Consider the following 23,355-nt stretch of genomic DNA (forward strand, 5'->3'; position numbering starts at 1 on the left):
ACTTTTTCTATTGCCCTTCACAGGGTAATATTTTCAGAGGACAATGTTGAATATGTGAGTAGTGACATTTATGTCAGAGTTAAGCCCCAACAGTGAAGCTCAATTACCTGATTTCCTGAGAATCTTTCTTACCTTTCATTGGCTCTATGAGAACGGACAGACAGATATGTACAATGCACTAATGACTCAATCACACCACCAACCAGTGGCCTGCAGCGTGGAAATGCACCCACAACCTGCCAGCTCAGGAGTCAGGCCCTCCCTCAAGTGGCTGGGAGGCTCAGTGGTTTGCAACATGCATCCCAGCGTTGCAACTGAACTTGGTTTTCAGCTGTGGGACTTTGGGCAAGTTGCTTAATCTGTCTAAGCCTCAGTTTTTTTCAGTGAAATATGGGGTAACACAACACCTGCCTCATAGGGTTGCTGTGCAGGGTAAATGGGGTAATTTATGAGTGAAACTCACTTAGCGTGGGACTTGCCTCCATGAAAGTTAGATTCCCTTGTTGTTACATTTATTACTATGACTGCTTTCAACAAAATTAACTAGACCATTGTGATGTGAGAACTCATTTTCTTACCTTTTTAAAATATGACTTAGAAGAAAAGGTAAAGAGCAAGAAACTAGTTAAAGGGACCAAACTGAACTAACCTAACCTAGCTCTTATCATTTTACCCCCTCTTTTTAACCCCATCTTTGCCCCACTGCCAAATGGCAGAAAAATGGAGCCTCCATGGACAATTTTTCCAGGATACTTTACAATTTAATATACAGCCCTAGGACAGTATATCCTCAGTAGGGCCCTCCAGGAACTGGACATGGGGGAGGGAAGATGAGAGGAGGGGACTGCAGAAAATGCTATTCCCAACTTAACAGCCCTGAAGAAAGGGGAAGAGCCTGGAGATGACAGATGGATAGGCAGAGTGAGTGACATATGATAGGGGCCCTCACTTGGTACCCATGTACTGCTCTACCCAGCATGCTTTATTGTTTTTGGTCAGAAGCCTGAGTGTTTGGCCAAAATCAAGGCAACAGCTGCTTCACTAACTGCTGCTCTCCTACCTGACAATTATTGGCCTGAATCAATAACCACCCCTAAGAAAGTTTATTGAGGTGGTAATGAAAGCCATACAGGATCCCAAATGTCAAGAACTTTCTGGGATACGGATGTGATTTCCCATCGTCTGAATAAATGTTTCTGGAGACAGTGTAGTTGAAACTTGATACTACTATTGGATTTTGAGCAAATCGTTTAACTTCTCTTACTCTCTGTTTCTTCATTTGTAAAATGGAGATAATACATGAAGTCTTCTTAGGGAAATAAATGAGATTATGTACGTGCAGTTATAAAGGTCTCACCAGGAGACAGCTGGCATATGCATACATACTCATACAAAGCGCTAATTGAGGAGAGTTGAGGAGAGGAACTATTTACAATGATATGGGCAGTTTTTCAAGAACATCAACAGGGGATGATGTAGTATCCGAGGGCAGGCAGTGGGGAGGAGGAGCATTCCTGCCTCTATGCCTGGAAAGGCAATAAGAAGGAGTGTTTACAGGGACCCTGGAGAGGGCTGCCCGACAGAAGCTGTGACTTTCTTAGAGGGATGCAGCCAACCTGTAGGGACTTAGTAAGGAGGGTACCAGAAAAATGAATTCCTGACCTCTTTCACCTCTGTCCTAGGATCGATCTCCTTCCACTATCTCCAAACCTCAAAACTAATTGGAGGCCCATTGAAGCATTCTATACAGGACAGTCTTCTGGGGCCCAGAACAGGAATGGAAAAGGTGGGAAAGAGGATCTGAGGGGGAAATGGAAGACAAGTGGAGAACGCTTTCAGGCACATAGTATTTTGCCTGGCGCCTAGGTGGTATGTAATTATAATTATTACAGCAAAGAAAAGAATACACAGACCAGGTTTCAAATTCTAGCTCTACCTTTGTGGGGGTGAGTGGCAAATAATCCAAGAATTTTTCAGAAATGTTCAAAGCTTTATAAATGTAGCCTTTCTGAACATTTTCAGAAACGTATTTCAGTTGTCTGCTTATTGTCAAGAGGATTTTTCCGATAATATTGTCTTGTATGCGCAGTAGTACATGTTTCAAGCACAAGCTTAACTGTATTGCTTCAGCTTTCTGGGAAAAGACCCTAAGTGTGGTCGATCTGGGATTTAATGGTAATTCCACTGACACCCAGTTCATTTGGGTTCTCTTTGTCTCTGAAGTGTCATGCTTTTCTAGGGAGTCCTTCTTGGGTCCATTAATGAAACAAGTATTCAATTCAGAGTCTTCAATAAATGCCACGTTGTGTGGAGAATTTACCTTTTCCCAATCCAAATGACAAAACGACATAATTTATGACGGTGATACAATTTTGCATATAAATAATCTAAAAGCAGGATGTAGCAGTAGTTGGGTAAATTGATATTTAAGAACTCTATTTCTTGTAGGTCAGCAGTCTTTCACAAGAAGGTTCCCTCTCATTTTGACTTTAAAGTTTCAAAGGACTTTTCAGAAAATCTCCTCTCTTCAGTCGTTCCCAGTCATTCAAATGTAAATTCTGAAACTGCTGTCTCCCCAGTCACAGAGATAACTGACATTAAAAATTTTGCACAGCAAAGGAAACCATAAACAAGACCAAAAGACAACCCTCAGAATGGGAGAAAATATTTGCAAATAAAGCAACTGACAAAGGATTCATCTCCAAAATTTACAAGCAGCTCATGCAGCTCAATAACAAAAAAACAAACAACCCAATCCAAAAATGGGCAGAAGACCTAAATAGACATTTCTCCAAAGAAGATACACAGATTGCCAACAAACACATGAAAGAATGTTCAACATCATTAATCATTAGAGAAGTGCAAATCAAAACTACAATGAGATATCATCTCACACCAGTCAGAATGGCCATCATCAAAAAATCTACAAACAATAAATGCTGGAGAGGGTGTGGAGAAAAGGGAACACTCTTGCACTGTTGGTGGGAATGTAAATTGGTACAGCCACTATGGAGAACAGTATGGAGGTTCCTTAAAAAACTAAAACTAGAACTACCATATGACCCAGCAATCCCACTACTGGGCATATACCCTGAGAAAACCATAATTCAAAAAGAGTCATGTACCAAAATGTTCATTGCAGCTCTATTTACAATAGCCAGGACATGGAAGCAACCTAAGTGTCCATCATCAGATGAATGGATAAAGAAGATGTGGCACATATATACAATGGAATATTACTCAGCCATAAAAAGAAACGAAATTGAGTTATTTGTAGTGAGATGGATGGACCTAGAGTCTGTCATACAGAGTGAAGTAAGTCAGAAAGAGAAAAACAAATACAGTATGCTAACACATATATATGGAATCTAAGGGGAAAAAAAAAAAAAAGGTCATGAAGAACCTAGTGGTAAGACGGGAATAAAGACACAGACCTACTAGAGAATGGACTTGAGGATATGGGGAGGGAGAAGGGTAAGCTCTGACAAAGTGAGAGAGTGGCATGAACATATATACACTACCAAATGTAAAATAGATAGCTAGTGGGAAGCAGCCGCATAGCACAGGGAGATCAGCTCGGTGCTTTGTGATCACCTAGAGGGGTGGGATAGGGAGGGTGGGAGGGAGGGAGATGCAAGAGGGAAGAGATATGGGAACATATGTATATGTATAATAGATTCACTTTAAAGCAGAAACTAACACACCATTGTAAAGCAATTATACTCCAATAAAGATGTTAAAAAAAAATGAAGTATTTGAAATCAACTACAGAACAGGAAAACGTAAATTTTAAAAAATAATAAACTTCACATATAGACGACTCTCTTGAATACCTGTCTTGACAAAAATTAGTGATTGGCAGGGACCATGACTTTCCCTTTTTGTAAATTTAGTGTTTGTTTTTATCATGTACTCAAAGAATCAAACAAGACATAATGAAAAACCAGTTCTCCCTACAATTCCCTTTCTCAAGAGGCAACCACTTTGAACTCCTTTGGTAGTTTCATTTGGTATTTACCTCCGTATCTGTAAATAACACTCTTACAGTAGTATTGATGTTTCAGCTTTAGATATTATCTATTTTCTCACAACTCTGAAAAGTGAGAATTTACCTCTTTTACACAGCCTTCATAGAGAATATTTCTCCCCACCCCACCCACAGCTTCAAACAGAGTTGTAATACATTCTCTGTTAAAGTTATGTTTTGTGTTTTTATTATTATGACTTGACACACATTATTCACTGCCAAGGAAAATGGCGCACTGTACTTATATTTCTTTTATCAATGTTTTGTTCTTGAAGGTCTCCCTTCTTGGTACCTTCTGTTCTCCTGCCCCAATTTGGACTGCTTACTCTCTAGGACTGCTGCACAACTGGGACCCTGGCATTTGGCATTTTCTTGGGATTCACCTCTCCTGTGTTGGATCCCTGCTTTCCTGGATCCCATGTCTACTTCTTCCTAGGTTTACTCCTTAATTTTGATGGAGCATTCTTCCCATGGTTTCTAAGAGAAGGAACATAGGAAGTATATTTTTTGAGCTCTTATATATCTTAAAATGTGTTTATTTTATGCTTTCATCTGATTGATAGTTTGGCCAGGTATCAGATTCTAAGTTGGATGTGTTTTACTTCAGAAGTTGTAATGCAGTGCTCCACTGGTCCTCCAGCTTTTGTTGTTGCTACTGGGCAGTTAGATGCAACTGCAATTGAATGTGATCCCTTCCTCACCTTTTATTTATTCATTTTTTTATCTCAAAAAGCTGTTAGGATCTCCCTATTATTTTCGGTGTCCTAAAATTTTACAATTTAAATATGTCTTGGCTTAAGTCTGTTTTCATCTGTTGTACTGGGCATTCAGTGTTGTATTGGGCAATCCTTCTAATTTGGAAACAAATACCCTTCAATTCTGAGAAATTCTGTTGTATTATTACTTTGATTTTTCCTTCTCCTTGGACCTGCTAGACGAATCCTTAATTTTATTATTTTTTCTATTTTCCTTTCTTTTTGTCTTTTTGTTCTACTTTTTGTTCCGTTAACGTTCCTTTTGCCGTGGCATTCTATTCTTGTTTTATGGATGCACTATCTTTTAAAAAATTTTTATTTGAGAATATCAGGTTTTTTTAGTTATCTTGTACTACTTGCATTCTCTTTCCCCTAGGCACAGTTTTCAGTTAATTTTAATCTACTAAATCAGTCATAAAGAGTTAAATAAAACAAACTTATTGGTAATAAAAGTATGGTTATCAGCAACAATTACTCCAACAAAGAAACTCTTAAGAGGACCAGTCCTGGTTAGCATGTTTCCTAAATTCTTCAACAGAATACAGAAGTCATTAAGGTGGATATTAATTAGAAGATGGTGAGAAATTATCTCTATATACATTGAAAACATAAGAGGGTAAAACATGTTTAAGATACATAATAAATAATATTTTACACAGAGGGGAATCAAAATAGAGTAAATGCTGAGGATTTGGTCTGCTCAGCTTTTCTGTTTGGAAACTGTTACCTTCTTCACACTGTCGTCTGCAATAATTTCATCAGTACCTACCATATATATGACTTTGTTCACCCCTCACTTTCCTAGTCTGGGGTGAGAACCTGATCTAAGTTGATCTAATCACAATTCTTTCCTGAGAAATTTAAAAACTGAAACTGAAAAAAAAGAAACTAGTGTCTTGCTGGACACCTGATCTGTAAAATACAGAAATTGCGAGGGTTTGGGAACCACGTTTCCTGCCAGGTAAACCTGAGAAGCAGAGGACCTCTGCAGCAAAAACCTGCACAGATATACAAGCAGGTGCACAGAGAAAAGCAATGGCAGGAGAAGGAGACAGAGTCTCAGAGGCATCAAAATCAGCTGTTCCTGACCCCAGCCAAATCTCTGTCCTGGGGATCTCAATACCCTCGTTAAAGTCCCCCTTTGTCTTAAGTTAAAGTTGGTCCCTCTCTCTAGTGCAATAAAAAACTCCTAATTAATATGCTCAGTTTACTTGATGCTTTCTGTGAACTAGGCAATGGACTAATGTTCTAAATACTTTATCTCATTAAATCTTCACAACAAACTGTGAGGTTGGAAATATTATTTTACACATGAAGAAACTTTTGAGATCTAACTACTGTATAAAAGGTGCTATCTAGATGTTCCACAGGTGTCTCAAATCAACATGTCTGAAACACAGCCGTTTCTCCATCTGTGAAATGGTGAAGGCTATTCTCACAGCCTGAACTGCTTTTCTCCCTGCATACATCTAACTCCTTCTAATCTTGAGGTGTCAGCTTAAATGTTCTCCGAGAAGACTGTCCTGCCTACTCAATCCGAAGTAGTTTCTCCAGTAGCACCCTATTACTATTTTCTTCACCAACATTGTAATTACATAGTTAATATTTTGTTTAGTTCTTTTCTTTTGCATGCTCCTATACTAGTCTATGAACTCCAGTTCATACCAATATTCTTTGCCATTACAGACCCTGCATCTAGCATAGTCCCTGGCACAGGGGAGGTGCTCCATAAATGTGTTTGGATAAATTAAAGCTTTCTAAATATTTCCCTTCGTGTATCCATGAGGCTATATTCAACAACTTTCAACACCTATTTACTGAACCACTGATACATGCTGGGCACTCTGCTAGGCCTTTTGACACAAAGACACAGACAAAGATACAGCTTCTCTCCTGCAGGCATTCACAGTATAGCAGAAGACTCGGACAGGGAAATAATTATAATGCAAGGGGAGAGATGTTACAACAGAGATATGAACAAAGTATGGTCGTTACAAAGGAGGAAGTAATTGACATATGATCCAGGACGTTAAAGTGAGGAAAAGAAAGAAAGGAATCGCCAGGGTTCAAACAGTCAGATTCTTTATAATGTCTTTATTCTAATATAGCTTTTCCCTATACCCTCTTCCAATTTACAAGATCTGGAGCAGAAGTCACAGTAAATATCTTCTCAAGTAATGCAATATGAAACCATAAAATTGTCCTGAATTTTATGATCATCCCTATCACTTGGCGTATCTCATATCAGTCTGTAAAAACACTGAGCCTGGCTGCCTGCCTCAGCCCAGGCCTCCATTACAGGTCAGACCTTTTTCCCTTCCACACTGCCAGATCTGCTTTTCCTGATGCTGAGATTAGACGACAATGGCTTTTGATCCCTTTTAACACTCAAAGGATAATGCTGCTCTTTCAAGACACTGCCCCAAGTGTTCTCACTACAATGGGTGGTTTCTTGGACAGTTACCTATCTGATGCCTGTCTTCTCCCCCACTGATCTGTAACTAGGTACACCACCCCAATACAGCTTAGGGACTATTCCTCTAGTTAAGATCCACCACGATAGAGTTCTTTTTTCTCTATCTCCCCTACATCTTTGTTATGTGTCAGGAACATTTTACAGAAAACCTTTCTTTGGGGCTTGCAAGTGTATGATTGTGAATGACTGGGGTTGATTTAAGGAAAACAAAGGGTTTTGGCAAACCACTAGTAAAACTCACAAAAGATGCAACAGGAGGAAAGATACAGATATTATGTAACTGCCTACTTTTTAAATCTTAGCATTTTAAATATTTATCACTATCACCATGTAGTTGTATCAGTGATCCTAGAAATTAGACACCCCCTCCCCCATCAAAACAACAACAACAAACCAACTTTCCTCAGAAGACCCTACTGAAACAGAACGGACAAAAAGAAAAAGTCTTATGTCCTGGCTTTAAAGAACTATGAAATGAAAAAAAAAAAAAAAAAAAGAGCAATTTCAAAATTAAAGCACTTTCATTCTATCCAAAAGCCTGCTTCATCCACTGATGTACCCACCTGAGGGGCCAGCTGCATATTGAAAGCCCCAGATCTGGCTGCAGATAGAATTCCATCTTTGCCATTTACTACTTTATTATCCTTGGACAGGTTACTTAGCTCTGTGCACTTAGTTCCCACATCTGTAAAATGGATATATACATTAGAATTATCACACAGGCTTGTTCTCTGAATTAAATAAGACAATGCATGTATAGTGCTTAAGAATATTTGACACTGCATCAGTATAATTACCCTTAACCTTAATTTCCTTTCAACACTGTGGCTAACGTCAAGTATCTGAAGGGCACTGAAAAATCCTTAAAGTGAAACTATTTGACTAAATGAAACGCTACTTGAGGGCACCCTCTATCTCTAAACAGAGGCATAGAGACGGAAAAACAACTCCAACATGGATGGGGCAAATTCCCTCCTACTTTGCAGTCTTCAAGGTGCCTTGCAGAATGCTAAAGCCTTGCAAGCAGATGGGCTCCTGGAATTTAAGTTCGGGGTCATCTGTAAAGACACCCTCCCCACCCTCATCCCCACCAGGGAGCCATAGGCCTGGGTCTCCGCCAGCTCTAAGTTACTACCCCCAGTTATCTCCAAAACGTCCCTCCTCTCCCGTTACCCTGCCCTTCTGCAGCCGGACCTCCTCTCACTCGGGTCTTCTACCCCGAGCGCTGCTCACTGGCCGCTACCCAGCGCTCCAGGAAGGCTCCTCGAGCCCCAGCGCCTCGGCCGGGCCGGGCCGCCCCACTGCGCATGCTCCCCGCCGCGCGGGTGCGGTGCGCCAGGCCGGGCGAGGTTCTCGCTCAGCCGGGGAGGCCTTGGCCACGCAGCGGCAGGAGCGCGCGTCCCGCGGCGGCGGCGTCCTGGAGACCCCCGAGAGATGGAAGCTGCGGCGCCGGCGGCGGCCGAGGCGGCTGGGCACGAAGAGCTCGGTGGGTTCTGGGCGCGGGCGGGGGTGCGGGCCGACGTGGCGCAGGGATGCGCGTCCGCGGGAAGCGCCGAGGCCCCGAGCCCGCGCTCAGCCTCGGCCGGGGGTCGGGGGACGGTGCGGGCGCCCGGGCGGCCGCCCACCCTGCCCCACGCATCCGGGTTCGCGTTTCCTGTCCCTAGACAGCGAGAAACGCGGAGTGGCTTTCCGGTCGTTATTGGGGTTTCTTGGGGGGTCAAGGTTTTTGGGGTTGTGGGTCTGGCGTAGGTTTGAATGTAAAACCAGCAAAGCAAACCTCCCTGGGACATTTGGGTTGAGCCGAGGCTTAGGAGGTGACTGACCTCCGGGTCAGCACCTGCACAGGAACGAGTTGTCCGACCTGAGAGCTGGGTCAGGCGAAAAGCTAGGCCCTACAGAGGGCGTCAAAATGTGTGTGTGTGTCCGTGTGCGCGCGCGCGTGCGCGCGCTGACGGGTAGCGTGCGCTGGTGTACGTTTCAAAGGCAATGCCGAGCCTTCGCTGTGACTCACTGTTTTTTTCCAACGATGCTTTAAGGAAGTTGCCATAGTTTGGCTTTTCAGACACGGCAGCCCTGTTCGGAGTCCCTGGTGAATCCTTAATTTACCGTCTGCCACCCCGGGAGTGGCGAGCGGGACGTGCTGACCAGACTGAGATACGACGTGTAGTTGGCTCACTTGTCAGAGTTTGTTTTCCTGCTTTCCTCTGGTGTCTTGTCTCCTTGGCGACAGGGAATGCAAAACTTTGTTTATGGTTTCCCGCTGTCAAAAGGAAAACAAAAATAGAGATCGAGGTGGTAATAATATTGTTCCTCCCAGTTACATGCATTGTATTAGGAATATTTGTAATTCGTTGCTAAATGATTAAAAAAGAAGTTGAGCTTTAAAGAAATACTTTATTATAGTAACAGATTGCCGTCCTGTAATAATGTGCAGGGCACTTTGCAGTTGATTTCTTTCAAGTCACAGTAATGGTAGAAATAAACGTAACATGTTATTGAATGTTTACTGTGTCGAGCAGTATAAGTGCTTTACATATGTTTTGTTTCCTTTAATCCTCACAACAATGGGGAGGTCGGTGCAATTATTATCCCTGTTTTATAGATAGAATAATTTTAAGCTCATTAATGGCAGTACCCAGATAGGAATCCAGGTTTATCTGTTTTAAATTCGTTAATAACCCATCTTAGGAGGTGGGAAAATGTGCATTCTCATGCATTGCTGGTAAAAGCAGTATAGTATATTTATCCTTAAAAATGCACACATCGTTTGACCCAGCATTTTTACTTATAGAAATATTTCCCAAGGAAATAAGTCATGTAACATATCAATAGATGTTCATTACGTTATTTATAAATGAGAAAAGCTGGTGACTATCTAAATGTCCAATTAAAGGAAATTGTTCAGGTAAATTGTGATATAGCCGTGTAGTCATATACTGAATAGCCCTTTAAAGTCATATGGGAAGATGTGCGCCATATGTATTTTTACTAACTGAAAAAGTTTTCTAAATTATTTTAATTTTTTAAAGTTATGTCTCTTCATTAATTCAACACAAATTCGTTGAGCTTCTCCTATGTGCAAGGCACTGCTTTAGGCATTTGGGATACATCTGTGATACATCTGTGAACAACACAGATCAAGATTCCTGCTCTCATGGAGCTTATATTCTAGTAAGAGGAAGCAGACAATGAACAGTAAAGACAATTATCAGCTAATTTAAAGTCCATTAGGCTAAAAGTGCTATGGAAAAAAGAGCAGAGTAAGGGAAATCCGGAGAGAGCGTGGGAGTTGGGCAGTTTATAGCATTTTATAAAGTAGTCAGAATGGACCTTATTGAATAGGTGGGACTTCAGCAAAGACTTGGAAGAGGTGAGGGAATTAGTCAAGTGGATATCTGAGGAAAGACTCTTCTAGGCAGAAAGAACAGCTGGAGTAAAGACAGAAATAGTGAGGAGGGCAAGGAGGCTGAAGCAGAATGATCAAGGTGGTGATGAGACCAGATTATGTAGGACAGCGGTCCCCAACCTTTTTGGCACCAGGGACTGGTTTCGTGGAAGACAGTTTTTCCACCCAATGAGGGCGGGGTGGGGTGGGGTGGGGTGGGGTGGGGTGGTAATGCAAGCGATGGGGAGCGGCAGATGAAGCTTTGCTTGCTCGCCTGCCGCTCAACTCCTGCTGTGCAGCCTGGTTCCTAACAGGCCGTGGACCGGTACCGGTCCACAGCCTGGGGGTTGGAGGCCTCTGATGTAGGGTCTTGCAGTTCCGTGTGAAGCCTTTGGCTTTTGCTCTGAGAGGATGGGGAGCCAGTGCAAGGTTTCAGCAGAGGAGAGACATGATCTGACTTAAATTCTGAAAGGATCACACTGTGTGAAGAGTGCACTGTGAGGGGCAAAAGTAGAAGCAGGGTATTTCAGCAATTCAGGAGACAGGTGGACATGTCCTTCACGGCAGTAGTGGTAGCAGCAGTGGGAGTGGAGAGAAATGGTTAGACTCTGGATATATATTTAAAGTAGAACGGGAATGATTTCCTAACAGATTAGATGAGGGGTGAGAGTGAGACAGAGGAGACAAGGATAACTCCAGGGACCTGAGTGTCTAGAAGAATGAAATTGCCATCAAATGAGATGTTGTGGTGGTTGTATAATACGTCTACAAATTCTTTGATGTTTCTCTCGTCAAGAGGAGGAACTTAATTTCCTTCCCTTTGAGTGTGGGCTGTATTTAGTAACTTGCTTCTAGTGAATAGATTATGGTGGAAGTGATGATGTTTGACTTCAAAGCTAGGTCCTAAAAGGCATTGTGCCAGGCTCTCGTTTTTGGATTAGTTACTTGGGGCGAGGCAGCTGCCATGTTGCGAGGATACTCAAGCAACTGTAAGGAAGGGCCCACATTGCATAGACCTGAGGCATCCTGATAGCAGCGATAAGTTGTTATACAGTAATCCATAGCCAGTTGAGATGGGTTAAGCCAGGAAGAGCAGGTTTGGTGGTGAAGATCAGGAGTTCAGTTTGGGGCATGCTAAGTTTGAAATGTCTATTAGACATGAAAGTGTAGATGTCGAGTAGGCGGGTGGATTTATGTCTAGAGTTAGGGAGATGTCTCGGCTGGAGATACGAATTCGGAAGTCATCATCATGTAGATAATATTTAACGCCATGGGACTGAATGAAAATATACTGGAGTGAGTGTCTGTGTTTGTGTATACTCTAAAATGTTGCCAGCAGTAGTTTCTAGGTGATGAGGTCATTTTATTTTCAAAAATGTTGCTTATCTTTATATTTTCTGATTTTCTACAATGACCAAATATTATTTAATTTAAAAAAGAATTTTAAAAATTGGGTGTCTGCGTGAAGAGCACTGGTAGAGTTGTTAAGATACAGGTTTCCTTAAGGTCTGCACTTTATTTCAAAGAGGATGGGGACCTCTGGAAGGTTTCTTGCTGTAGACATTTTCTCTGCCTCGGAAATGAATACAACACTTACTGTTCCCATCTTACATATAGTAGTTTATAGATTTAGGTAACATTATATTATTTACATTATTTTTTTAAAAAAGAAACTGTTCCCACTTTCTTTCAGTTTATCAATTGCCAAAATATAAATAAGTGGTTTCTTTTATTTTGCTATTGTAAAAGTAATGCAAGTTTATTACTTTCTTCTTATTTTTACATTTTCCAGGGAAAGACAGAAAAAGGGTACTTACGCTCTCATTGTCTGTATATATCCTTGTTAACTTATTCACATGTTGATGTATTTCCTTTCTTTAATTTTTAATTAACTTTTAAAAACATCATTGCACTCATACTGTGATTATCCAGTTTTTTCCTGCTCAGCAATTGATACATTTTCCCTGTTTTATTCAGACTTCAAAACCAAAATTTAATTGTCAGTGTCATAGTTTATAAAGTGGCTGTACTGTAGTGCAGGGATCCCTGACACCTGGGGTTGTGGACTGGTGTCAGTCTGAGGCCTGTTAGGAACCGGGCCGAACAGCAGGAGGTGAGCAGCGGGTGAGCAAGTGAAGCTTCATCTGCTGCTCCCCATCGCTCGCATTACCGCCTGAACCATCGCTGCACCCTCCCCCTCCCAGTCCGTGAAAAAATTGTCTTCCATGAAACCGGTCCCTGGTACCAGAAAGGTTGGGGACCACTGCTGTAGTGAATTTAGCAGTTTCCTGATTGTTGCACATTTAGGTTGTTTCCGAATTCTCTGTATAGTGTTTTGATTAAGATCTTTGTGCAGAAATCCTTTTCTCCATATACTGGATTTGCAGAAGTGGAATTACTCGGTGAAAAGGAGAAACATTTTAAAGGTTTCAATACATATTGCTAAATGAATGTGATTTTTCTCTATTCGGACAACAGCTGGAAATTTAGGTTGATTTTAGGTTAGAAAATTCAGGTTGAAACAATTGCCTGGGTAATATAAGAGAGCATAAAAAGCACTGCCTAAGAATGTTCCAATTGTATGCACCATTAATGTATACATATGATGTATAATGTATGGTTTATAATATTGAATGAAGCTAGTATTTCTTATTCATTTATATTTTTCTATTTGTAAATAGAAGTAATTTTGTCTAGATAGTTTGATATCCATTGATTAATAATGTTTTATTTTATAAGGCATTGTTAATTCTTTTTTTTAACTGAAATATAGTTGCTGTACAGTATTATATAAGTTACAGGTGTACAATATAGTGATTCACAATTTTTAAAGATTATATTCCACTTATAGTTACTATAATATATTGGCTATATTCCCCACATTGTACAATATATCCTTGTAGCTTATTTTATACCTAATAGTTTGTACCTCTTAACTCCCTACTTCTCTATTGCCCCTCCTCCCTTCCCTCTCCCCACTGGTAGCCACTAGTTTGTCCTCCATATCCGTGGGTCTGCTTCTTTTTTGTTATATTCACCAGTTTGTTGTATTTTTTAGATTCCACATATAAGTGATATCATACAGTATTTGCATTTCTCTGTCTGACTTATTTCATTTAGCATAATGACTTCCAAGTCCATCCATGTTGTTGCAAATAGCAAAATTTCATTCTTGTTTATGGCTGAGCAGTATTCCATTGTGCAATCTACAGATTCAGTGCAATCGCTTTCAAAATACCAATGACGTTTTTCACAGAACTAGAACAATTATATTTAAAATTTGTATGGAAACACAAAAGACCCCAAATAGCCAAAACAGTCTTGAGAAAAAAGAACAGAGCTGGAGGAATCACAGTCCCCGACTTCAGATTATACTACAAAGCTACAGTAATTAAAACAGTATGGTACTGGCACTAAAACTGACACAGATCAATGGAACAGAAAGAGAGCTCAGAAATAAATCCACACACTATGGACAATTAATCTGTGACAAAGGAGGCAAGAATATACAATGGAGAAAAGATAGTCTCTTCAGTAAGTGGTGCTGGGAAAACTGGATAGCTGCATGTAAAAGAATGAAATCAGAACATTCTCTAACACCGTATAAAGCATTGTTAATTCTTAACTATAGTAATCACAAGTATTTTTCAGAGCTGTCCAATTCAATATTTGGCCAAAGGCGAGACATTGGCAAGTAATAGACTTTATGTGTAATGTAAGTTGGATTTTGTAATTTTTAATTACTTTGCATGAGTATTCCTGTTTTATTTCATATGTTCTTACCTCTATTAAAGCTTATCCAATGTTAGGTTTTTAAGTATTTGTCTCCTTCACTAGTCTCAATTTCCTTCTGTCTGGCATAACATATTTTGTCTGTATGCATACTCAGTATTATAGCACAGTTTGTAGCCCATAAGTGCTCAGAATTATTAATTATTAGTAGTAAATGAATTAATTTCATGTCAGATTTATATTTTAAAATTGTGTAAAGCTAAATTTTTATCTACTATTTCATTATGTAGGAAGGGGAAGAAAACTAATATTTATTGATTACTTATTATGTGCCAAGGACGAGGCTCTATGCTTCATATATATTATCCCATTTCACTATCACAAAACCCCTGTGAGGTAGAAATTACTACTCTCATTTTCTACATGAAAAGATAGGCCCAGAGGAATCCTGGTTAAAATATAAATCAGATCATGTCACGCCTCTGCACAAAACTCTACTTTTGTCGAGCATGGTAGCCTTTAGCCATATGTGTATCTGATCGGACATATGGTTTGTCTGAATTACAATATGCTGTAATTGTAAAATACACTCTGGATTTCTAAGACTTAGTATGAAAAATAGAATGTAAAATATCTTGTTAATAATTTTTATATTGATTACATTATCATTGACATGATAATATTTTGGATATATTGGGTTAAATAAAATGTTATTAAAATTAATTTTACCTGTTGCTTTTTTGCCTTTTGCTTTTTGATAATGGCCACCCTACCATGTATGAAGTGACATTTCATTGTGATTTTGATTTGCATTTCCGTGATGATTAGTGACATTGAGCATCTTTTCTGTTGGCCATTTGTATGTCTTCTTTGGAGAAATGTCTGTTCAAATCTTTAGCCAATTTATTAATCAGGTTATTAGGTTTTTTTTTTATTTGTTTTTGTTTTTCTCGCTCTTGAGTTGAAGGAGTTCCTTATGTACTTTGGAAATTAACCCCTTATCAGATATATGGTTTGCAAATATATTCTCCCATTCCTTAGATTGACTTTTCACTCTGTTGATTGTTTCCTTTGCTGTGCAGAAGCTTTTTAGTTTGATGTAATCCCACTTAACCTATTTTTGCTTTAGTTAACTGTACTTTTGGTGACACATTCATGAAATCATTGCCAAAACCAATATCTAAACCTTTTCTCCTATGTTTTCTTGTAGAAGTTTTACAGTTTCAAGTTTACATATAAGTTTTTAATCCATTTTGGGTTGATTTTTGTGTATGATATAAGATAAAAATCCAATTTCATTCTTTTGTATGTGGATACCCAGTATTCTGAGCACCATTTGTTGAAAACGCTGTCTTTTCCACATTGTGTATTCTTGGCACCCTTGTTGAATATCAGTTGCATAGACTGATTTCTGGGCTCTCTATTCTGTTCCATTGGTCTGTATGTCTGTCATTATGCCAATATCATAATGTTTTAATTACAGAAGACCTTAAATATCCCAAACAATTTTGAAAAAGAACAAAGCTGATCACACTTCCTGATTTCAAAATATATTACAAAGCTAAAGAATCTTTCAGTATCTTAAAGCATAACTTTACTCTTGGGAAAAACTGTTGTGCTGAGTTCCAAATAGCACTGGGATAATGGCAGCTGCCTAAACCCTAATCTCTCCACATATCCTCCCCCAAAACCTGTTAATTCAACAAGGAGCACAAGTAAACACATTCATGAAATTATTCTTATAGCATTAATAGGAGACCAAGGATACCACAAACTTCAAATAATCTGTAAATAGAAAAATAAACAAAATTTCAAACAGAGCTCCTGTTGCTGCTGCAAATGTGGAGAGTGGAGGAGTCGTCTTTAGAATCTCTGTGGAAAAGAGGAGAGGGGAGCAGGAGGCTTGGAAGAAGCACAGTGAAAATCTCCCTTAGAAAGAGAAAATCTAAACTAAAGTGTTAAAAGTCTAAACAGAGGTCAGGTCGGGGAGTTGGTAATTCACAGCACTGAGTACAGGGAAGGAATTTGAACATTAGCAGGAATAGAGGAGACAGCCTTGGCAAAACATTTCTTCTGGAGGGTAAGGAGATAAAAAAGCAGTGGAGATGCCCCTCAGATCCCTGGAAGTAAAGAGAAGAAGGAAAGTAACGGGGGAAATTGAAGATTCTGCAGAAATGGAAAAGCACCAGAAGACATGCCAGTTACTCCCTATGACCCCTGATAACTCAACATCATCCATTAAATAAACTGAACTTCACTGTGCTGGCAGAAGGAAATACTGTCAAACTAGGATCCCTGTCCATGAAATGCCTAGCAATAGGAGAAATCATAAATAAAGAATAAATTACAAGGTGTCTAAGGGAAATATATTGAAATGAAAATTTAAGTCATTGAATTTCAAAGAAGAATTTAAATGAGGTAAAGAAAGACAGTAAAATGGTTCTAGAGAAAGTAGTTGAAATGGAAGACAGACAACAAAGATCCAGCATGTAATTGGAATCTCTAAAAAAGAAAAACAAAATATTTGAACCAAACAAATGCTTAAAGATATAATCCAAGAAAAATTTCCAGAAATAAAGAAAACCTAAATCTGTATATCAAAAAGACCCACTTTGTACCCTTTTGAACTCAGAGTGCTCAACCATAAGACATATCATAATAAAACCATTAGACTTTTAAAACAAGGGAAGATTCCTCAGGACCTCAAGCAAAAAGAACAAATTATGTAATGGATGAGAAAATTAGTCTGACATCAGACTTCTCAAGAATAGCATACAAAGTAAGGTAAGAGTAGAGCAGCATTTTCCAAGAAACTCAAGAGTAGAAAGTGTGAGCCAAGGATGTTCTGTCTAGCTGTCCTTCATATCAAGGCTATAGAATATAGTTTAAAACATACAAAAATTCAGGGAATACTGAGCCCATGAGCCCTTCCTGAGCAATCTACTAGAGCAGTGGTTCTCATAGTGGTCCCCAGACCAGCAACATCAGAGTCACCTGGGACCTTGTTAAAAATGTATATTCTCAGGTCCACCTCAGGCCTGCTAAAATCAGAAGCTTTGGCATGGAGTATATCAATTTGTGTTTAAGCAAGCCCTGCAGGTGGTGCTGATGCACATTCTACAGGAGAATGAACTTCTTCCAGCCAAGAGATGATTGAGGAAACTTTGGCAGAGGACTGATCACAAGCATTTAATACATTGATTGTAGATTTAAGTCTAAGACATGAGTGGGGATATGATTGAACAACAGTATGTAAAGCATTTTGTATATTGCCAAAGTAGATAGAAAGGATACAACTGAAAGATGAGAGAATAAGAGACACAGAAAAGCAAAAGTAGAATAAGACCATTAATTGTTGTATAGGTGGAAGTCAGAGGACACCATTTAAAACTGATAAACAAGATAGCAAAAGATTAAGAAAAAAAGAGGATTAAGGGCACCATAAAAGATAAAATGGCAAAGGTAACTAGTAGAATAGCTCAACTAAATGCAATACATGATCCTGTACTGCAAAAAAATTACTAAGAGAACCTTATTAGTATAGTTGATGAAACTGGAAAATAGAATGTAGATTAAATAAAAGTATTGATCAATATTAAACTACTTGAACTTGATAACTGTACTGTGAATATTCAGGAAAATATTCTTGTTCATAGGGAATACATGCTAGTGATAGGGTAAAAGGGCATGATATATGTAACCTACTCTCAAATAGTTAATAAAAAGTGATAAACATTTGAGAGAGAAAAAGAAAACATGGCAAAATGTTAAAATTTGTTGAGCCTGTAAAGGATACATGGGAGTTTTTTTTGTACTATTCATGCAAATTTAATGTAAGTTTGAAATTATTACAAAATAAGAAGTTTTAAAAAGTTATGTCAATCAGTCATTTCCAACTATATCATTTAGGTTACCCCAATTCCCTGTTACATAGGTTTATTGTATGTATTTGAATGGAACAAACTTTCACTTCTTTAAAATATCCTATACTTCAGACCTTACTAATGCTTATCAGTCATCTGAATAAATTTGAATTTAGTGAATTTTACAAGAACAAGACAGACAGTGATGACTAGTGTTATCTTTCTCCTCAGAAGGAGCAAAATCATGCTAAAAATTGCTAGATATAAGAACAGATTTTGATACTAAAAATTTAAAGATTGGAATGGCTTTATAATTTTCTTAAAGCATTTAAAATTATGCTTGCCAGCAATTCCACTCCTGGGTATATGTACAAAAAAACCCAAAACACTAATTTGAAAAGCTACATGCACCCCAATGTGCACAGCAGCATTATTTACAATAGCCAAGATATGGAAGCAACCTAAGTGTTTATGAACAGATGAGTGGATAAAGAAGATGTGGTATGTATGCACAGTGGAATACTACTCAGCCATAAAAAAGAATGAAATTTTGCCATATGCAACAACACGTATGGACTTGGAAGGCATTATGTCAGACAGACAAATACTGTATGATATCACTTACGTGGAATCTAAAAAATACAACAAACTAGTGAATATAACAAAAAAGCAGACTCATGGATATGGAGAACAAACTAGTGGATGCCAGTGGGGAGAAGGAAGGGGGGAGGGACAATATAGGGAGAGGGGACTATGAGGTACAAATTATTAGATATAAAATAAGCTACAAGGATATATTGTACAACATGGGGAATATAGCCAATATTTTATAACTATAAATGGAGTATAACCTTTAAAAATTGTGAACCACTATACATACCCCTGTAACATATAATATTATACAACTCTACTTCAATTAAAAATTTTTTTTAATTTTTAAGAATAAAAATAAAATATGATTACCATTTATGTACTCAGTATGATTTGAAGCTAACAAGAGATGGAAGTTCATTTTATTATTTCTTCACATTTTTCACCCCATAATTCTATCATCATTTACTATAAACCTCAGGTAGACAAAACAGAAAACATTTTGCATTGAATACTTATGCTTTTCACTTTGCACTGCTTAGTCCAAACAAAATATCCAGCAAATAAGTCTAGTTGTTTCTTTCTAAATATGGTAAAACTCAAAAGTATTAATGTGAATTAACTTAGGGTGGAAATAGTAAAGATGCGTACAAATGGCATGTCCTACTATTAAGAATGTTATTTATACCAGCTTTAACCCAAGTTTTAAAATGATAGTGAAGCACTTTTTCTTTTTAAAGATATGGATGTAATGAGACCCTTAATAAATGAGCAAAACTTTGATGGGACATCAGATGAAGAACATGAGCAAGAGCTCCTGCCTGTTCAGAAGCATTACCAGCTTGATGATCAAGAGGGTATTTCGTAAGTGTTAAGGTTAAATGTCATTTTCTCTTTTCACTCAGTGTATATTTTGCAATCATCTTCTATGGACCAGGCACTTAAGTAGATACTACAGAAGGCACGAAGATGAATAAGATACGGTCCCCACCCTCAAGGCGTTTATAGTCTATTTGGGAAAGAAGAAATACATCTAAATTATAGAGCCGTGTGTAGGAATTACTAAAATGATGATATGTATCAAATGCTATGGATCTTGAAAGAAGGGAGATCAGATTGAGAGGAAAAGAGATTTTAAGAGAAGGGGCTTCTGAAATGGTTAGGAGTTAGACCGCGGGAAGTAGGTAGTAAACACTTCTTTATGTTGAGTGAATGGTATGAAACAAAGTCATGGTCCCAGGAAAGCAGTGGAACATTTTTTAAACTTTTTTTGTTATTTTGTCATCATTAATAGATTTGAATAAGGTATTATTCTAATAGTGATTTAACAGTTAAGCAAAGTAACATTTTAATTGATCAAAAAAGAATAGTATAAAGTAAAAAAAATTTTAGGCAAGCATTTTTGTTTCATAAATTAAAAATTTGTGCTATTCTTCCTAGTTTAATTTGTTTTTTCTTGGTCAAGAGACCTCCTTCAAATGCCTCTTGGAAGCTTTTCTTAGGTGAAATTCCTTGGGAGTTCATGTTGTCTGAAAGTTAATTAGTATTTATCTTACCTGATGATACACATAGTTTTAGAAATTGTATGTTTTTTCTTTTAATTAACTTCCTCTGAGGTTGATAATCATAGATCAACTATGTTTAATATCATGATTACATAGATAGTGCAATAAATTGCTGTTTTACGAGCTTAGCTGTATATAATCTTCAACATTGTTCTGAATATCATAGCAGCAAAGAATCTTATGAGAAAATTACCTTTTCTTTATTACTTTAATAAGTACAAAAATACTTTCACTTAAATAACTCATTTAATCTCCATAGTAACCCTCTGTATTCCACTTTTTTTTTCACACACACACACACACACACTGTATTTTATTTTTACAAGAGATAAATAGACTGACACCAAGCATTGTAAATGGATGACCACAACAAAAGCAACAATGATTGCAATTACCAAACACGAAACACACTCATACTATGTCATAATATTGACATTCAGTCCAGTAATCCTCCACTGTAACAGCTCCTTTACTTTGCAGTGAAAATTGATTTGTATATTCTTTGCCTCTGTGTCCTTGTGGGATTTTTTTTTTTTAATTCAAACAGAAAGTCACAAAAATTATAATCATCCTCATCAGTTCACTCAGTCCCATGTAATTAATTTTTTTTATCTTGATCTTTTGTTAGCACTTTTATGAGTTCATCAGTTTTTCATTAGAGTTCTGAAAATGCTTATTCATTCAATTCAGCAGTACAGTTGTATTCCACTTTTAAGTAGCAAAGATAGGACTTGAACCAAATATAACTTTTGGCTCATTCAACTTCTGGTTGAATGGAAATGTTAATTTGATTCCTTGCCTAGATTAATTTTTAGTTCCCTTCTAATGCTAAAACCATGGTCATGTGATTTTAATAGCTTTTGTTCTAAAATGTTTAAATCTTACAACTTTTACTTTTCAGATTTGTACAAACTCTTATGCATCTTCTTAAGGGAAATATTGGAACCGGTCTTTTAGGACTTCCACTGGCAATAAAAAATGCAGGCATAGTGGTAAGACTCATCTTTGTAATCTCTAGTTAAAATACAGTTATCAGTCTTAATTTACAGCAAAAATTACAAGTTAACATTTGACCTAGTCAAGTATAACCTGGTCAGGTGACAACTAGATAATCATTTAGCTGTTGCTGATAAAATTATGTGAACTGTGATAATAATATCTAACCAAAAATGAGAGTTAATTACTCTTTTCATTTCTACTTAATTGCTTATTTATAATATTTGACAGAAAGATCCTAAATCAGTATTTGATTTTTCCAGGTATGGTTATATCTTATTATTCTTTTGGATTTTCAGGAATTTAAGTAATATGTTCATATCAACAAATATATTTATAGAGTATTTGTATTGGTGAAATTTTATAGTTTTTTAGATTCCAAATAAAATATGTAGTTTTCAGACTTAAAGAATAATAGTTAAGAAAAGGAATAACAATATCTTTTGAAAACAAATATTCAAAGTTATGTTAGAAACAATTATTGTAATTATAGAGAATCCTGATAGGGGAGATTCACTTATGAAGTAGTGAAATTATATTTAACTTTTTTTAACTGACCAGTTTTCTTAACAACAGTTGTAACTATCATCTTTCTCTGCATTGGACTTTGTCCACCCTAATTTAGAGAAACTTAAAAATTTCTGATTATAAATATAAACTTTCGCAACATTTTGTCTGTCTCTCAATAATCAGGCATCATTTTAATTTTAGTAAATAAATACTTGAAATTTTTTATGTACCACTTTTTCAAATAATTATTTTCTAGGCACAGTTTCTCACACGTAATTCTCAACAAGCAATCTATAGAAGAAGTAGATTGCCCACAATCCCAGATGATACAGTGCTTTTTAGTCATTTAGATAATGATTCATAGTTGCATATACTTATAATGGTGAGACACTGATAGTCACAGACTTGCCATCTGATGTTAAATATGATGTTGTATTCTATTCTACTTTGTTGCATACCTATACTCTACATTCATAGGTTTGGATAGCCAAGTCGATAAGATGGAATCATATGTGGTTGTCTTAAATATTACTAAATTCTTTCTGTATCAGGTTCACTAATTTCCCTTATGCAAATGACTCTTTAATCATTTTTCTAACAAATATTTATTCACTGCAAATTAGTAGTCTGTTGTCTCATTGTTTATAAGGTAACTTGATTTTTATTAAACTGAAATATTTACATATTATGAAATGTTTCCCTCACAGCTTGGACCAATCAGCCTTGTGTTTATAGGAATTATTTCTGTTCACTGTATGCACATTTTGGTACGTTGCAGTCACTTTCTATGTCAGAGGTAAATGTGGATTTGTTAAGTCTATTTAATTTATTTTAAATCTATATATTTACTTAAAGTATCGGATAGTCTTATATTTCTACTGTGCTTTGCAACTAGAAGTTGTATTTCCTATAATCTGTTACATAGATAAGTCTAAGATAATGAATATGGGAAAAGGTAGCATTTCATATGATTGCAATCTAGTCAGAATATATATACTTCCTTTAAAAGAAGTGAAATAGAATGGTTTCTTTTATTTAGTGTAAGTGAGAAAAATCAGGGAAGTTATATGGGGAAAATGGAGGCAGCAGGGCTACTTTTAGTTAAAGAATAATGGTCTTTAATTTGTTAGTAATTTCATTTTGGGTGTAATGCCTTTGCTGCTCTTTGCTGGTATGTGGGTTGGTAGATAGTCAATAAAACAATATTTTGTTTTCTTTATTTTTGCATCATAAAATGATTCTATTGGATAGTGAAACAACTTTTTAAAAAAATGAATATTGTCTATTCTGATAAACTGATATTCTAATCTTAACTCTTTTTTGTTGTTGCTAAATGTTCTTAAAACTTTGGGCACGTCATTTATGATCTTTAAATAACAATGTATACTTAAAAAAATAGGAAAGACAACATGGCTATTTTGATGATTAAATAAGGTAGTTTGTGTAACAATATAT

At 37.3% G+C, this 23,355-nt stretch overlaps 1 protein-coding gene across 4 annotated transcripts in view; it reads left to right on the forward strand.

The window, feature by feature from the left end:
- Positions 1-8,417: 8,417 nt before the first annotated feature.
- SLC36A4 (solute carrier family 36 member 4) overlaps positions 8,418-23,355 on the forward strand; it is a 44,050-nt gene continuing 29,112 nt past the window's right edge. The window contains exons 1-4 of one of the 4 annotated variants that reach the window (XM_036860095.1): positions 8,418-8,744; positions 19,570-19,693; positions 21,296-21,386; positions 22,608-22,696. In XM_036860095.1, the coding sequence (XP_036715990.1) occupies positions 8,693-8,744; positions 19,570-19,693; positions 21,296-21,386; positions 22,608-22,696 (356 nt within the window). In that variant the 5' untranslated portion in view covers positions 8,418-8,692. Of the gene's footprint in view, positions 8,745-19,569; positions 19,694-21,295; positions 21,387-22,607; positions 22,697-23,355 lie in introns of those variants that run through there. The other 3 variants (XM_036860096.1, XM_036860097.1, XM_036860099.1) reach the window with 3 other exon arrangements.

The sequence above is a fragment of the Balaenoptera musculus genome, chromosome 8 (assembly GCF_009873245.2).
Source record: "Balaenoptera musculus isolate JJ_BM4_2016_0621 chromosome 8, mBalMus1.pri.v3, whole genome shotgun sequence".
In the NCBI taxonomy this organism is placed as follows: domain Eukaryota; kingdom Metazoa; phylum Chordata; class Mammalia; order Artiodactyla; family Balaenopteridae; genus Balaenoptera; species Balaenoptera musculus.